The sequence below is a fragment of the Haemorhous mexicanus genome, chromosome 2 (assembly GCF_027477595.1).
Source record: "Haemorhous mexicanus isolate bHaeMex1 chromosome 2, bHaeMex1.pri, whole genome shotgun sequence".
NCBI lineage: Eukaryota > Metazoa > Chordata > Aves > Passeriformes > Fringillidae > Haemorhous > Haemorhous mexicanus.
The window spans coordinates 33520035-33535027 of record NC_082342.1 but is presented as its reverse complement, the minus strand read 5'-3'; the positions used below and the strand labels follow the sequence as shown (position 1 = coordinate 33535027).

General features: G+C 42.0%; 2 protein-coding genes across 3 annotated transcripts in view; both read left to right on the top strand.

Moving 5' to 3' along the window:
* Positions 1-206: 206 nt before the first annotated feature.
* Positions 207-4857, top strand: RHNO1 (RAD9-HUS1-RAD1 interacting nuclear orphan 1). 2 transcript variants are annotated; one of them, XM_059838323.1, is made up of 3 exons: positions 207-429; positions 1619-1887; positions 4045-4857. In XM_059838323.1, the coding sequence occupies exons 2-3, from the start codon at positions 1720-1722 to the stop codon at positions 4693-4695; spliced, it is 819 nt and encodes a 272-aa protein (XP_059694306.1). In that variant the 5' UTR covers positions 207-429; positions 1619-1719; the 3' UTR covers positions 4696-4857. The 2 variants fall into 2 exon arrangements, with proteins under 2 accessions (XP_059694306.1, XP_059694307.1); XM_059838324.1 differs by lacking the exon at positions 207-429 and having other exon boundaries at positions 1404-1887.
* A 202-nt stretch (positions 4858-5059) lies between these two features.
* The window catches only part of TULP3 (TUB like protein 3), a 32492-nt gene continuing 22558 nt past the window's right edge, over positions 5060-14993 (top strand). The window contains exon 1 of the mRNA XM_059838318.1: positions 5060-5209. Within this exon, the coding sequence (XP_059694301.1) occupies positions 5169-5209 (41 nt within the window). The 5' untranslated portion in view covers positions 5060-5168. The remainder of the gene's footprint in view (positions 5210-14993) is intronic.

Genomic DNA, 14993 nt, shown 5'->3' with positions numbered 1-14993 from the left:
TGAATTTGGCGCCCGGCGCAACGCTGGCCCAGTCACGTGCCGGCCTGCGCCAGTGAGCGGCGGCGGGGGCGGAGCCGGCCGGGTCGGGCCAATCGGCGTTCAGGGGGCGGGGCCTCGGCGGGCCGGGCCAATCGGCGGCGGCGGCGGGGGATACGGATGTACGGGCGGGACAGCGCCCGGGCCGCCGCTGCGCTCGCTTTGTCCAGCCCGCCCCTATCCCGGGACGGCCGCTCCCGCCCCGGCTGGGGCAGCGCTGGCTGCTTCCTTCAACCATGCTGCCCGCGGCTGGGAGCCCTGCCGTGCGCCCGGGCCGCCGGCAGAGCGCTGACTCCTGGTGAAGAGCTACGGGGTTCTACCGTTTAACGTGCGTGTCACGGCTGCAGCGGGCTAGCGGGGCTCGCAGGACCCCTTGAACACGCTGCCACTTAGGTAAGCGGTCAGGCTGTTGCAGCCTTATACATTGCTCGTGAAATGTTATCAAATTTCCTTGTGTATGCTGCTCTATGATAAGTCAGGCTGGGTGAATACGAGCCAGTTGAGCCCAGGCAGCCAAGAGGGCCGATGGCACCGGGCCTGTGTCAGCAATAGCGTTGCCAGCAGGACCGGGGCAGGGATCGTTCCTCTCTCCTCGGCACTGCTGGGGCACTGAGAGTGCGCTGTCCAGTTCTGGGCCCCTCATTCAGGTGCTGGCGTGGGTCCTGAGAAGGACAGCAGAGCTGGTCTGGAGCACAAGTCCCATGAGGAGTGGCTGAGGGAGCTGGGGGTGTTCAGCCTGGAGAAAAGGAGGCTCAGAGACCCCTTATTGCTGTCTACAACTGCTTGAGAGGAGGCTGTGGCCGGGTGGGGATTGGCCTTTCCTCCGAGGCACCCAGTGATGGAACATGGGGACATCGTCCTAAGCTGCACCAGGGAGGCTTAAGTTGGGCATTAGGAAGAAGTTCTTCACAGGAAAGGTGATTAGACATTGGAATGGGCTCCCCGGGGAGGTGGAATCACTGTCCCTGAAGGTGTAGTTCTTAGTGCATGGTCTTGTTGCCATGGTGGTGTTTGGCTACAGGTGGATTTGATGATCTCAGAAGTCTTCCAACCTAATTGATTCTGTGATGTGTTTTCAAACAGAAAATTAAATACAATGCTACTTCAGTTCAAACTTTTTCATTAGGAAAAACAAGCAAATAATGCAAGATCTGTAGAATACAGGAGGGAGATGTCAACAGTGTTTTGTAAATAAGAAAAAGAACAAACTAAGTCTCTTGAAGGTAAAATGTACAGGTAGTTAGTAACCAGAAAGGGAAAGAGTTCTTAGCCCTATAAAATCTTCTTGGTATTACAAACAAGATTGAATTGAAAAAAAGAAAATAGTTTTTAGATTGTTTTTTTTTTTCTTTTCATAGCTGACTTGACATAGCTGGATCAGTAGGTCATCTGCTCCCATTCCTGCAGTGCATTTCTAAATCTACCTGAAAATTGACAAAAGGTTCAAGAACCACTGTTGGGAAAAACTCTGCCTCGAGACATGTACGCTGTGCTGCTGCATAAACGTTTTGCTTTTGTTAAAAACTGTATCTGAGGGTTCCAAACAAGTCTGTCTTCAAATCCATTTATTTGCCTTCTACAGATTCAAGAGCACTTTAGCATCTCCTTGGGGTGCTTCCCTCTTTCTTCAGTTGGCTCCAACAAGCATCATGAGGTTTCTAAGTAGTTTTACCGCACCTTTTGATGCCTCCAAAGAAGAAGTATACCCACAAGGCCAGGAAGGCAGAGCTGGTTTTCCTTGAGAAGCCACGGGCAGGACCCATCCATTGTTATGAAGCTCCACTGCATTTGGCTGAGAATCCCAGACGTGTGCCTACAAAACCTGTGGACCTGAACACCTCTACTGCCTGGGTTGGTATAAATTATCTTTCCTCCTGTGAGCCACAGCAACAGTTTTCAAGTTTCTCCTTTATGTCTTAACAGAAAGTTATCTGTTCTGGATATGGAAAATTATTAACCCAGACCTGAATTCTCTCTTTCAGTCTAAAGCATAAATAAGTGCTTGAGTTGCTTTACATTCTAAGAATAAGCACTAAGGTCTTGGTTACTTGAAGACATAAACTGTGTGCAGTGTTTACTGATTAATGAATGTTTGTCTTCTAGAAAAATTATTCCCACAGGTAAAACACTGTTTTCCTTAGCAACCAAAAACCCTGCAAGGAATAAACATTAGGGGAGATTTTTCTTATCGGCTTGCTGTTTGAAATAACTACTGAACTCTAAATGTTACATGTTAAAGTATTGGGGGTATTGTTTAAATCTGACACTGCTAAATTTGGAGAACATAGGTTTTCACTTCAGAATCATTTGTTCTAACCTGCCCTCTTTTTAATTTCTGTGTTTTGAGTAGTTTCTCTCCATACCAATCTCCTGATGGGTTCCTTTTCTTGGGACTGTTTGCCATGTCCTAAAATACTCCTTGTATCGTGTAATGCAAAGATTTATTTTTTTTTAAGCAAACAGCTGCAGCAAAGACAGACTGTTCCTATGCAACAGTAGTCAGCACCTAGGGGAGCTCTTTTTAAATATTATTGCTGCTTGACTCTGCTCCTCACAAAGCAAGCTCAGGAAGCGCAGTTTCAGACCTGCATGAAACATTCCTTTGTTCCCGTTGACCTGCAGGTATTTTTGTGATGCCTTAACCTTGAAGTAGAACATCTTCTATTTTTTCCTCTTTAAATTTTTTTTGTATCTGCTTGAGGCAATTAGCTCTACAGTGTGAATCACTAAGTAAAATAACTGTTGTGAATAAGCATTCATTTTGTTTGGAAGAGGTGGAAACATCTACTCTGGAAGCTCTTTGATTCCTAAAATAAAAGTATTCTGAAATTTGTTTGAAGCTATCAGTACTGAAACTGTTAAATATTTCTCAGTTTGGAAAATGTGGTAGGTTTGTAACTTCTGGAAGCATCCTCTGCAGAGTGTCTGTCAACTTGTTTCAATGGAAACTGATTTTCTGCTCCTCTCTTTTTGGCATTATCTAAGTTTTTCACACCTTTTCCACTACTAGGTTCCTGCATAGGTAAAACCTACCCTATATTTTCTCTGAAGCCAGGAAGACACCCTTAAAATCAGGGACTATGTTAAGTATGTGCTGGTATACAATTATTACAGAATCATTTCTCTTTTCCTGCACAATGGCTTTGGATTCAAACAGTTCAACTGTACATCAGACAATCACCAGCCTTAGTTAAATTGCACTCAATGTTTTGAGGAGCTATAGAGTAACTTAGGAATGCTGAAGGAGATGTGTAGTTACCTTAGCAAGAATTCAGTTTGGTGAGCTCTTGGGAAAAGCAAAGTGGAATCTGAAACGGAGTCTGACTCTTTTGTTGACAACCAGGAAGACAAAGAACACTGTAATAAAAGGATTTCCAGGGTTTGAGTACGAGTCAAGAATCATTCAAAGAAATATAGACTGTTGAGCTTGGAGCATCTTTTCTATAGGAAGCTGATTGTAGAAGTGGATTTTGGGTGATCTGTTACTCCACAATACAGAAATTAACTCTGTTTTGAAACAAAGATGTTTGGGGGGAAGATTTTGAACACCCTATTAACATAATCTAAGGGGATTGATCTAAGTGGGCATTCCTCAATCATTTTGTGTTGCTCTCCCAGTTCAGCCTCCACTTTGGGGAGGCTGAGGATTTAGTTCTTTGAATCTGAGTTATGCTAAGACACAGAAACAAAAATAATCCACTCTGAACTTTCTTAGATCCACAGGGGTTACAGGAGTAGACACCACTTAGATTTTCTTTAAAACCCAAATCTCGAGTTCTTTGCGAGTTGCCAGAGAACAGCTCACTTGCACCCCAAGGACTTTCCACAGAAAAGTGGCAAAACTTGATGTTGAAGTTCAGAGGCATCTCATGCATAGCAGCTTTGTTAGTGACTCATTTGCTTTGCTGCACAACAGATTATTCAATGAACACACTGAAAAAAGGTGGGGAAGTAGAATTGTCTGTAGGAAAGGGTTGGTTTTTTATCTTATTATGTCTTTCCCATCAGGTGTGCCCACAATTTGACACAACTAAGCCAGTGGTGTTGAAAGCACGCCAGAAGAAGCATCGTGGTCCTCAGAAGTCCTATAATCTGGATGCCAGCCACAGCTCTTTTCATGCAGGAGGAGCTTGTCGAGGAGCTGTAGCCTGCAGATTTCCTCCTTTAACTTTTGAGAATCCAGAAGGACATGCAGTCCCTCCATTGGATGATCCAAATTGCTTGAGAAAGAATGCACAGTGCTCTCCCAACCAGCCTAAGAGAGGGACAGCAGCAAACGCCAACGTCCAGGTGAAGAGTCCAGAGAACTGTGGAGAGCCTGCCCCCCGGCCTGTGGAGCAGGAAGTCCCTAATCCATCAGATGCAGAGGCTGCAAAGGTTCCTTCCCCAAGGAGCGGGAGATGCGGCAACATTCTATCACAAAGTAGTCATGCCTGGCATCCAGAAGAGGAGTTGCCGCTTGGTATTGATCCCTGTGGGAGAGGGGAGGCGGCAGCAGTACTGGTTGCAGATACTCCCGAGCACGAGTATGGAATAAAGGTCACCTGGAGGCGGCGGCCGCACGTAATGAAGTACCTGCGGGAGCAAGGGAAGCTGAGCGCTGCGGACATGCTGGTCAAGGCAAACATGGAGCTCTCGAGGAGACAGGCCCACACCTGACCTGGCGAGAGCAGCCTCTCGCTGCGTGCGAGGACACGCCCGAACAGATGATGTCCCCTGGGGGGCTGAAGAGGGGACGTGATTTCAGCCAGGCCCTCTACTGCGCCTGGCACAGCCTCCGAGAAACGCCGGGCGGGCGCGGGGGAGGGTCTTGGCGACGGAAGGGGGATTGGGGGGGGGGGGTCATTTGGGGCGGTCTTCCCTGGGAAAGTGTGTCTGGCAAGGGGTCTGGCAAGGGCTCTGTGCCCCACGCGGTTCCCGCCCGGACTCTTCCCCGTTCCCGGCGGAGGCGGCGGGCGGCTCCCGCACAGAGCCACGGCGGCGGCCGTTGCGTTCCGCCGCGCGTGCGCAGCGCCGCGGCCAATCGGCGGGCGGCGTGCTCGCGGTCCCGGCCAATGGCGGCGCGCCTCAGTGCCGCGCGCCGTTGCTAAGGGCAGCGGCGGGCGGGGGCCCATAGCAACGGCGGGGCCGCGATGGACGGAGCGGGGGGAGCCGGCGGTCCCGCCGCCCACAGGTGAGCGGGGCTGGGGCTGGGGCGGCGGCGTCCCCGGGGCCGTACAGGCCTGGGCGGGGGCTGCCTCGCGTGGCAGCAGCGCCCGGTGCCAGGATGAGCGGCCGCAGCGGGGCCCGGGCGGGCGGAGCCGCATGGCAGCGGCCACGCGGGTCGGCGCTGCCCCGGTAACACCCGCGTCCCGCTGGCGGGCGACAGCCGTGCCGCTCTTATATGTGCGGGTGTGTTTTATGTGTTTCACTCTTCAACGCTGGTGTGCATCATCGGAATACTTGTAGATTAAACCGGTTTCGTGGTGTCTCGGTCCGCTCTTGGTTTCTGGGCGCTGCTGTGAAGCGTTTTCGCGATGTTATTCAGCCCCTCTGCTCCTCCTAATGCAGCTCTCTGGGTATTTAGTAACACTCTGGTTGTGCTTTTGCAAGGAAAAAAGGAGGAATAACTGAAATTAACTCAACTGATATAATGGGAAATTAGCTGTGAACTATGGAGAAGCGGTTTTGGAAAGACTTTATGCTCGTGGCACTTAAAATTGAAATTATTTGAAATTAAATGTGAGTGTCCTGGCAAGCAGAGAAAATGGGTTTTGGCAGAATTGGTGTCATTGCATAAAACCCAGGAAAATCTATCTTTGTGCCTCTGTTTGGATAAGAAAAAGCAAAGCAAGTAAAGAGAGAAACCTAAACTTTGGGTAGTGAAATGATAATGAACACTGTGTAGAAGATAAACAGTATTTTTTATTACATACATTGTTACATTTGGTAATTTAAGAGGGATGAATAGCAACAGTGGAGTTAGAAAGGGTCCTGTAATTGCTGGGATTCACCAAATATGCTGTGGAACATTAGATTACTTCTTTATGCAGACTTGAAAGGCCTCGGGTTGTCTAGCAGTTCTGGAAACAATTTTTAAGGAAATGGTGTCCAGATATGCCTAAATTTCCCTGCACAGTAGACATTTAAGTTTGACAGAGTTGACGCTGCAGGAAAAAATTCTGCTCTTCTGATAACAGTTCTACTGGCATGATTTCTTTCTGCTAAGAAACTTGTCTCATGTGCTTTTATGGGTGCTCCCCAGAAACAGGCTGAAGATAATAGCAGTTCATGGGATAGCTGCTTCCCTCCTATCCCAGTTTATTAAAGAAACATCCATTTCTTTAACTTTCTTAGTCCCCATGGTTAAGGTAAGAAAACTAGAATACATGAACCTAAAGAAAAGGACATTGTTTTAAAATAGATCGGTAAGGCTTGTTAATTTTAGAGGCGTTTATTTTTCTGGAGTGTTCGTCAGCATTAGAATAAATTTGAGGAAGACAAACGTCTGTATTCTTAGGAAGGTTCTTCTTTTTCTGAAACAAAAATAGTAAAATTATCCAGAAGTTGTTCATCTGGTTACTAGAATTCTTGTTTGGTAAAATAATTGTCAGTTGTCCAAGCAGTGGATTTTATAGAAAAGGTAAATCTGATATGTAATAACTGACACTTCATGGCAATGAAGATACTGCAGGTAAAGCTTTAAACAAAGCTGTACCTGAGAACTGGTTGGTAGTTTTTTGGGGTTTTTTTGCCAGCTTTTCCCCCGGGGTGGAATGCCTTTACTGTTGAGCAATGTAAAAAATACACATGAAGATATTGGAAGTATTTTACTCTGATGGACAGAGTAGAACATTACTAGTCAAAAATTAATGCATATTTGTTTGTAAGTGTGCTGTGGGATACATGATGATGGATAGACAGCAGAGATCTTGGATTTAGGCCATCTACAGGCTGTCACTGGCAAATACTGTGTTGTGTTAGACTTTCTTCCCCTGGAACTGGCTGCAGCTGGAATTGCTCAACTTCATTTTAAAGTTTGGCTTTCAGATAAACATGGCACAACTGTCTTAATGCTTTAGAAAATGCTTGATATTGCTGTTTCATGGTTTTGGTAAGTGCTAGGCCTCTTTTATTTGGGAAAGTCCATTTGGAGACTGACCATGAAATTATTAGTGTAGAAACACTGAGGTAAAAGTAATTCTAATTTATTGTAAGCTTTTAAAATATTGTGAAGGAAATTTGTTTCTTATGGTAGTATGTATTTTAGAATCTTGGAGACCAATGGACTTTGCACTTTTGCACACTAATCACACAGTGTACAGGAATACTTAGAGCTTCCCACATCCTGCATTCCAAATATTCCTCAGCTTCTGACTTGCAGAAGTCATGTAAGAGGAACAGAATTTTCAAGGTGCAAAAATCTTGACTGAGTCTACAGAGACTACAAAACTGGATGTCAGCTGCAGCAGTCTTGCCCTCATTTGGATGCTTCCTTGGGGTCCAGCCGTGCATCAGTTAGTGGCCTTCAGTTTGTGAACTCTGAAACTCTGGGATATTTCCTCAGTGTCCCCAAAGTTAATGAAGAAAAACAGCCTGTTTCCAATAAGCTCAATTTTCAAATCATTAGGAGCTCACAGAATAAGAGAAGTTGAAGGCTTCAAAACTACTGTTGTCTGGCCAAAAGCCCTTTCCACATTTTAAAAACTTGAGTGTAGCTGAGGTTGTCAGGAATCTCTGTGCCTGCTGGACTTGAGGATTTTGTATAAATCCACCATAATTTTGATGAGAAATAAGACAAAATACTTTGCTAATTATTTTAGCTATACTTGTATACTAGAGAAGACAGGTAAGTTTAAAATTCCTTTTAAAAGCTCTCAACTTCTCCTTTAGTCCTTGGGTATTTTTATTTAGTCACCAGTGACCTTAAAATTAACAAGCAATGTTTGTTAATTTCCAGGACTTAGAATTCTAAATCTCATTTTTAGATGAATGAGAATTAGCTTAATATTCCATTTGCTTCACCTTTTTCAGCTCTAAACATTATAATGAAGAAATCTGTGTGAAGTGAGATAAGCCTGTAAATATTTTATAAGTGTGGTTGATATGTACTCCTTGAAGTACAGATTCAACTAAAAAGAAAACCTTTTGCTGCTTTTTGATCAAAACCTTTATGATGCTGCTTCTGCTAATGTGAATGGAGGAGTCACCTCACTTCTTGTGATGTAGACAGCAGTGGCAAGAGAGAAAAGGCAACAATGTATGATTAAAATTTTTGAATACAATTTGAGACTCACTTAGTAACAGCAATTGCAAAGAGGTATCCTAAAGTTGAACCTTGTTTGAATCATCTCTTTAGTTTCTAGTTAGCTTTTCCCCATCTCTTATCAGCTAGAATTTAGGTTACTGGTGTCCTATTTTTTTTTTAGAGAGAGCCATTACTTTTCTCTTCTGCTTTTTTTTTTTTTTTTTTTAATCGCTGTCTGGCATTTGTAGGAGGGAAAAATGCACTGACTTAACATAATTATGGCTTTGTATGTGTGAAAACGTTCTGCAACCAGACTTGCCCTGGGATGGCTCCAGACTCTTGTTTTGTTGCTGAGGCACAGCTGAGTGATCTCCAAAATAAAACTGTGTTGTAATTGGGTCATGGGATGAATTCTCTACTAAGTGGATTTCCTGATATGCCTGGAGATGTTGCCTTGGACTACTGCAAGAACATTTATGCCAACTCTTAGTGCTCTTTAAAACACACTCTGTGGGATGTTTGAACTCCTAACTGCCTGTGGTCTTGCTATAGGAGTCTGGGTGTATCTACATTCCTTTCTGACTTTGCATTCTTATGTGATATCTGAGGCAAAAAGAGCAAGAGCTAAAATCTAGCAGTGATGTCTTGCCAAGTCACCTAGTTTGAGATCAAAGTGACATTTTGCTGTTTCTGTCTCTTTAATGGCTTTCCCTTTCAATTTTTCGAAACTAAAAAAAATCTGGACTGTGAATAAAGGTCTACAATCAGTTCTAGAGTGTCACTTCAGAAAATTTCATGTTCCTTTCCCTATTTTTAGTTTGAAATACTCTTACACAGGTACAATTCATCTTCTCAAGTGTGATGCACTTGTTTTCAGGGAACTTGGAGTTTTGTTACCTGGTCTAGGTTAAGCATAGCATGTGCTATTTAAGTGCTGCCTTTGTTGCTAGGAGAGAATAATGGCTGCTCTACATTTCACTGGCTTCCTGTTGTAATGAGGTACGACATCAACAAAAGTGACAGGCAAGGTTTAATAATTCACAAACAGAAGATCACAGGAGACAGAATTCCAACCCCCTGGGGATCTTGCTTTCCTCTTTCCTTTGGCAGAGGTGTTTCTATAAGTGAAATGACCATGAGGATTTGAAGCATGTAGTTGAGCGGACCTTAAATAGAAAGGTGAAGTTCTGCTTGTGGAATACATTTCTCTTTTCCTTAGCGGAAACCTAAGTTTCATTAGGTTCAACTGAATAAGCATAGTGCTCTGCATTTGTGGTGGTGGTTAGGAGCTGAAAAGTCCTGAGTCATGGAGTCACCAGCTGCGAACTTGTGAAGGAATGTGCCTGACAGGAGGGTCCTTGTCTCCCTTTTCTTGTAAGAATTATAATAAAAACCCAGTTGGAACCCCCTGTTTGGCTACACACTTAAAATATAAGTTTATGTGCATCTTCTTATGGTTTGTGTTTTTTGTGCCACCATCCCAGCATTGTGATGGCTTTGATGGTTAATGGCTTGTGTGGATTTCTAGCTTCTCTTGGCCTTCCTTCCAGGAGAAGAATTCTTCTTTTGCTTTAGGTTTGCAGAAATGAATTTGAGACTTGTGGCTAAGGAAAACAAGAATCTCATTTCTGTTCTCCCAATGTAGTATAGCAGAGAATGACACAGGCTTTTGTTTGCACTCTTCTTCATAGTCTAAATAGAAGCCATACTAACTTCTGTCCAGAGAGTGCTGATTCATTTTCCTTCCTCTGTTCCCTTGTTCCAAGTGAGAGGAGCTTATCTTTGGTACTTGATAAGTCACTTTTTGAATGGTGTGTAAAACACTAAGCAATACAGTAGTCAAAATAGTTCTGTGCACAATATATAACCTTTTCATCATGCTTTTAGTCCTATTGTATTTTCTTGCAATAGCCTATATTTTTTATTGTCTTCTAGTTTGTGCTCTCACATTTGAGATCTAAACTTGTGACCTCTAGAACCCAACCAGACAGGATCACAGAGGCTGGAAGGGGCTTCTTGAGATGATCTGGAGCAACCCTGCTGCTTAAGCAGGGTTAGCTGGAGCATATTGCACAGAATGATGTCCAGTTGGGTTTTGAATATTCCCAAAGATGGAGACTACAATCTTCCTGAGCAATCTGTTCCAATATTTGACCACTTCATCTGGCAAGTTTTTTCTTGATATTTCATGTGCTTTAGTTTGTGTCCATCGCCTCTTGTGCTGTCAGTAGGCACTGCTGGCTTTATTTGCTTTACACCCTTCCATCAGGTATTTCTATGTATGGATAAGTTCCCTCCTGAGTCTTCACTTCTCCAGGTCCAGTTCTCTCAGCCCCACCTAATGTAAAACCTACTCTGGTCCCTTAAGCACCTTTGTGCCCTTTGCTGGTTTTGCTTGAGTATGTCCATCTCTTTCCTGCTCCCAGAAGCCCAGAACTGGATGCAGCATCCCATGTGTGGCTTCATTAGCAGAGGGGTGGTATCACTCCCTCAGCCTGCTGGCAGTGCTTTCCCTAATGCAGCCCAGGATGCTTTGCCTTGAGAGAGTGAATTGCTGGCTCATGATGAACTTGTCCACCAAAAAAAATATGAATCAATTTCTGAAAAATGAATCTCAACAAACAGCATATGCTTCATTTTTTGTTTAACCATAATTCAGCTTTTCTCCTACGGTACTTTCATATCTCAATATTTTGTTACTTTCCTTTATTTGGGATGTGTTTGTGTTGATGTGTAATAGTGCAGAGAATATCCCACAGCACTTCTGAGATGATAATTTTATACTGGGGTTTTGTGCTTCCACAGATACCATTTTGAAATGGAAAGCAGGTGTGATCTTTGAGTGGTTATTTTACTTTGCTTGCACAGTTTCATTTTACCTTACAAAATCACTGGAACAAGTACTGTAAAGAAAATAGAAGCTTGTGTCTCCTGTACTGATAAATCCTTTTTCTCCATTGACTTGGCTGTGGTCAGTCAGTACTAAACTGCATCGTTATTTACCTAGTTACATTTGGCATGTGAACAGTCACAAAATGGGTGCAAGTATGGAAAATTTAGTGCTGCAAGGACAGGTTTACATTAAATTCACTCCTTTCACGGGTTTAGCCAACAAAAATTATTAACCTGTTAATATTTTATAGCAAGTAATGTTTGTAGCATGTACTCCTCAGATGAATTTTTGCTTGAATTCCCTTCTTCAGCACAGTATTCCTGTTGCTATGAGTTGTTGGGGCAGCTGTTTTGCCACAATATAGGTGAAGCATATCCATATACATATAGATACATGCAAAGAATATGCATATATTCTTCAGAGCACCAGCCTTTTCAGGTTTGGTTTGGTTTTGGGTTTGATTTTTTTTTTTTTTGAAGGGGGTGTTTAGTGGGAAAGGGCAGATGGTGGGTGTTTTGATTTGGGTGTTTTTGACATGCTTCTGATCTGTGTGGCTTTAAAGAAAAACACCTGATAATTGCACATTAAAATTCCATTTTTAAGCCTGCAGGTAGATAGAAGCAGAAGTTTTAAAGGATTAGCTTGCCATTTTGTTTCTTTAGGATCTTTTTTTAAGTTGTAAATTGGTCTTTAAGTTGTAAATTGTTCAGGTAGTTGGTACAAGTTATTGGCAGGAATATGTAGTGGATTCAGGTGTATTTTGAAATGAAGTAGGACATGCAGATCTCAGTGCTTGTCTCTAGTTGCTCCCTTAATCCACACTAGTCTGGCAGTTGAGTTTATTGTTCTTATTTGTTCATTTTATACTTATTTCCAAATATTCAGAGATAAATCTTATTCAATCTGTATTATGTGGGATATAATTTCTACACTAAAGCAAATCCAAGACAGTAATTTATTTACTCATTCAGAATTGCTTCCAAAACTGGGTGTTCACTCTTTCCATGTCATTATTCTCATAATATATTCAGTAGGTGAAAAACTTTTCAGACAAATTTTGTGAACCCTTTCTCAAAACAGTATTCTATTGGCATTAGTGTGTTTGAGGTGCAGATCAAAGGTCAAACTGATTTTACTGATTTCTGTAAAAAAGGCAGATGCACTAACACTTGCCTTTATTGACGTATCACCTGCTTAAAAATAATTTAATGAAATGTTGATGAAACTTCAGCAGTGTCATTAGAAAGAAGTGTGGCATTTTATGGCTGATTGGCAGCAGATCAGTTTACTTTGGAAGACATACTGCTTAATAATTATGAAGGAAAGAATATCCTGTGTTTGCCAAAAAACCCCACTCTCTTGCCTTGGGGAAGGCAGAAAAATTTGGTAACCTTTACTCTTGTGGATGGTATGCTATGCATTTTCCCAAAAATGTGCAGTTACAGCTGTGTCAGAACTGCACTCTTTTGTGGATTGAAAGGTGCATTACAGATACATTTTGTTCCTCAAACAGTTTCCAGAGACAATATTGCAATTTTTGTTTGGATGCTATCTTTTGAAAGATAAGAATCCTTCTTCAACTAATGTTTTTTCTACAGCTTCTTTTTTCTTTCATAGCTGTAGTTCAGATGAGAATAATCCCCAGGAAAGTTAATTGGAGGATTAAGAGTTAAAATGCTTTCACACCAGCTGACTCAATATTTCTTACTGAAGTTGCTTTTACTTGCGCTTCTACAGCTAAAAATAAAATCCAGTGGATGAATATGTGGGCCACAAGCCACATTCTTCTCATCCCCTGGTTTTTAAATTCTGGGAGTATTGCTCACAGACATAACTGCTGCTACCACATTAATAAACTGTCCTGCAAAGCAAAAAGAAATTAACATGAGTATTTGTAAGACTTGATGGAAGCAGTCCTTTGTAGAGTGAGAAATGGAACATAAGATATTGGGAAAGTGGGAAGATTTGTGAACAAAAATGGTGTTATTCTGCCTTGGAGCTCCTTTAAAAGAAGTAGAGCAATGGAAACAACTGGAAATTTAAGGATCTTGTTTATTAATATATAGGTTCATGTTCCCACTGGTATCTAAAGATTGTGTTTATTGAAAGGATTTCTATGTCAGACTGATACAAAAATATTCTTGTTTGTAACAAGGCACAGTAATCAAGATCCAGCTCATTTTAAAATGATCTGGAAGTTTCTGCTGGACACTTTCCCTGAATGTCTCTGCCAAACTATGGACTATCTGAAACATTGATACCTTCCCTAGAGCTGTGCACAAATAGGTAGTAATCCCTCAGTTTTTCTCACCAAGAATTGAGTGCAGGTACAGTGCTGATATGTGCTGTAAAGATACTTCGGACAAAACAAGCTGTGTTTCCTTCTCTTGGGTCAGATTGTCATTTAAAGTTGGAGTGGGTTTGCTTCTATCAGCTAGTCTGACCTTCCTCCTAAAAGAGGCAGCCAACCTTACTTTTTCTTTACTAAACCCTTAACTACTTTAATTTCAGGGTGGATTTAGCTCACTGGGAAGCCTTTAAATGTGCAAGTCTTTGCTGGATTGTTTAGGAGGAGAAACCAAGTACAGTATTTCTTTAGTGGAATATGAGGAATGTACATTTTGTTGAATGCAGGGAACACTATAATGGTGTTTTCCTTTGTTTAACATATTTCAAATATATCTTTCCAGTAAGTTCTCAGTCATGTAGAACATTTTGTCTCTGCAGGGTGCTCTTTCCCGTTGCTTTTCTCTGCTTATTGCCTCTCATTCACAACTGCAGCTAATCTATTACTTTCAAAACTCGTCCATGATCCATGATAAAGACAACCTTTTTTTTTTTTTTTTTTTTGCTCTTTTTGCCTCCTTTTAACTTCAACAGTCAGTCTATAAAGGGGATTTAATTGAAATAACTTGAAAGAAGAATGCTTAGCTCTCCCATCTGGGATAACCACACCTGAAATAGGAGGTAAACCATAGCCTTAGTCTACAGCAGCAACTTCTAACATAACAATATTCAAGCTTGATAAAAACCTGTTGTTTTCTGTTGAAAATCCACAGCTCCATGAGTTATCCTAATGGTTAATTAGTCACAATGTTAAATAAAAAACTTATTTGCAACCTGAATTTGTTTAGCTTCAGTTATTTATGTCTGGATTTTATTGTCTTCTCTCTCATCAATGTCATGTGTACCCTCAAATCCATTCAATACAGTGGAGTGTATTGAATTTCTCTTGAATAAACCGTAGGATGCATTGAAATCTTGCTAAGAGGTGCACTTTGCAGTCCTTGGTCAATTTGTTCAGCTTTCTGCTGAACTCTCTTCAATTCTTCAGTCCTTTCTCTTGTGTGGACCTTGGACAGAATGGAAGAACATTTTCAGCTGGTGGATTGCTTTTATTTTCTACCTTCTGCTTTAATATCAGGGTTTTTCATTGTTCTCAGAGTTGGATTATACTGTATGTTTGTGTTTGGCTGATTCAATGGTAATTATTGCCAAGTGATTAGAACATAAGTATTTTAGTTGGTTCTTTTTTCCAAGTACAGCATACTCAGGAGCACAGACAAGCTGCAATGAAAACAAGAGTGTTACCTCTGCTTATCCACAGTTTGTGATGCCAGAATTTCAGTGCTATTGAAAAATAGTCCATTCTGAAATAGATGTCAATAGATGTTGTGTGCCTTTTTTACAGAAAGGAAAATAAGCCACACAAAAAGGAAACTTCAGTTGCATATATGAATATCTGTTAAATAATTTGTGAGTTTGTCTTCATTGTGGTTGTTTGCTATTCTGAAAATGGTTAGGAAAGATCAAATCAATTTATAAAATAATTGTTGC

What these genes read in the sequence shown, in the direction of transcription:
- RHNO1 (XM_059838323.1), top strand. Translation starts at nt 1,720, where the DNA reads ATGCCTCCAAAGAAGAAGTATACCCACAAGGCCAGGAAGGCAGAGCTG. An exon ending in TGAACACCTCTACTGCCTGG is followed by an intron (nt 1,888 to 4,044) that starts GTTGGTATAAAT and finishes CTTTCCCATCAG; the next exon opens with GTGTGCCCACAATTTGACAC.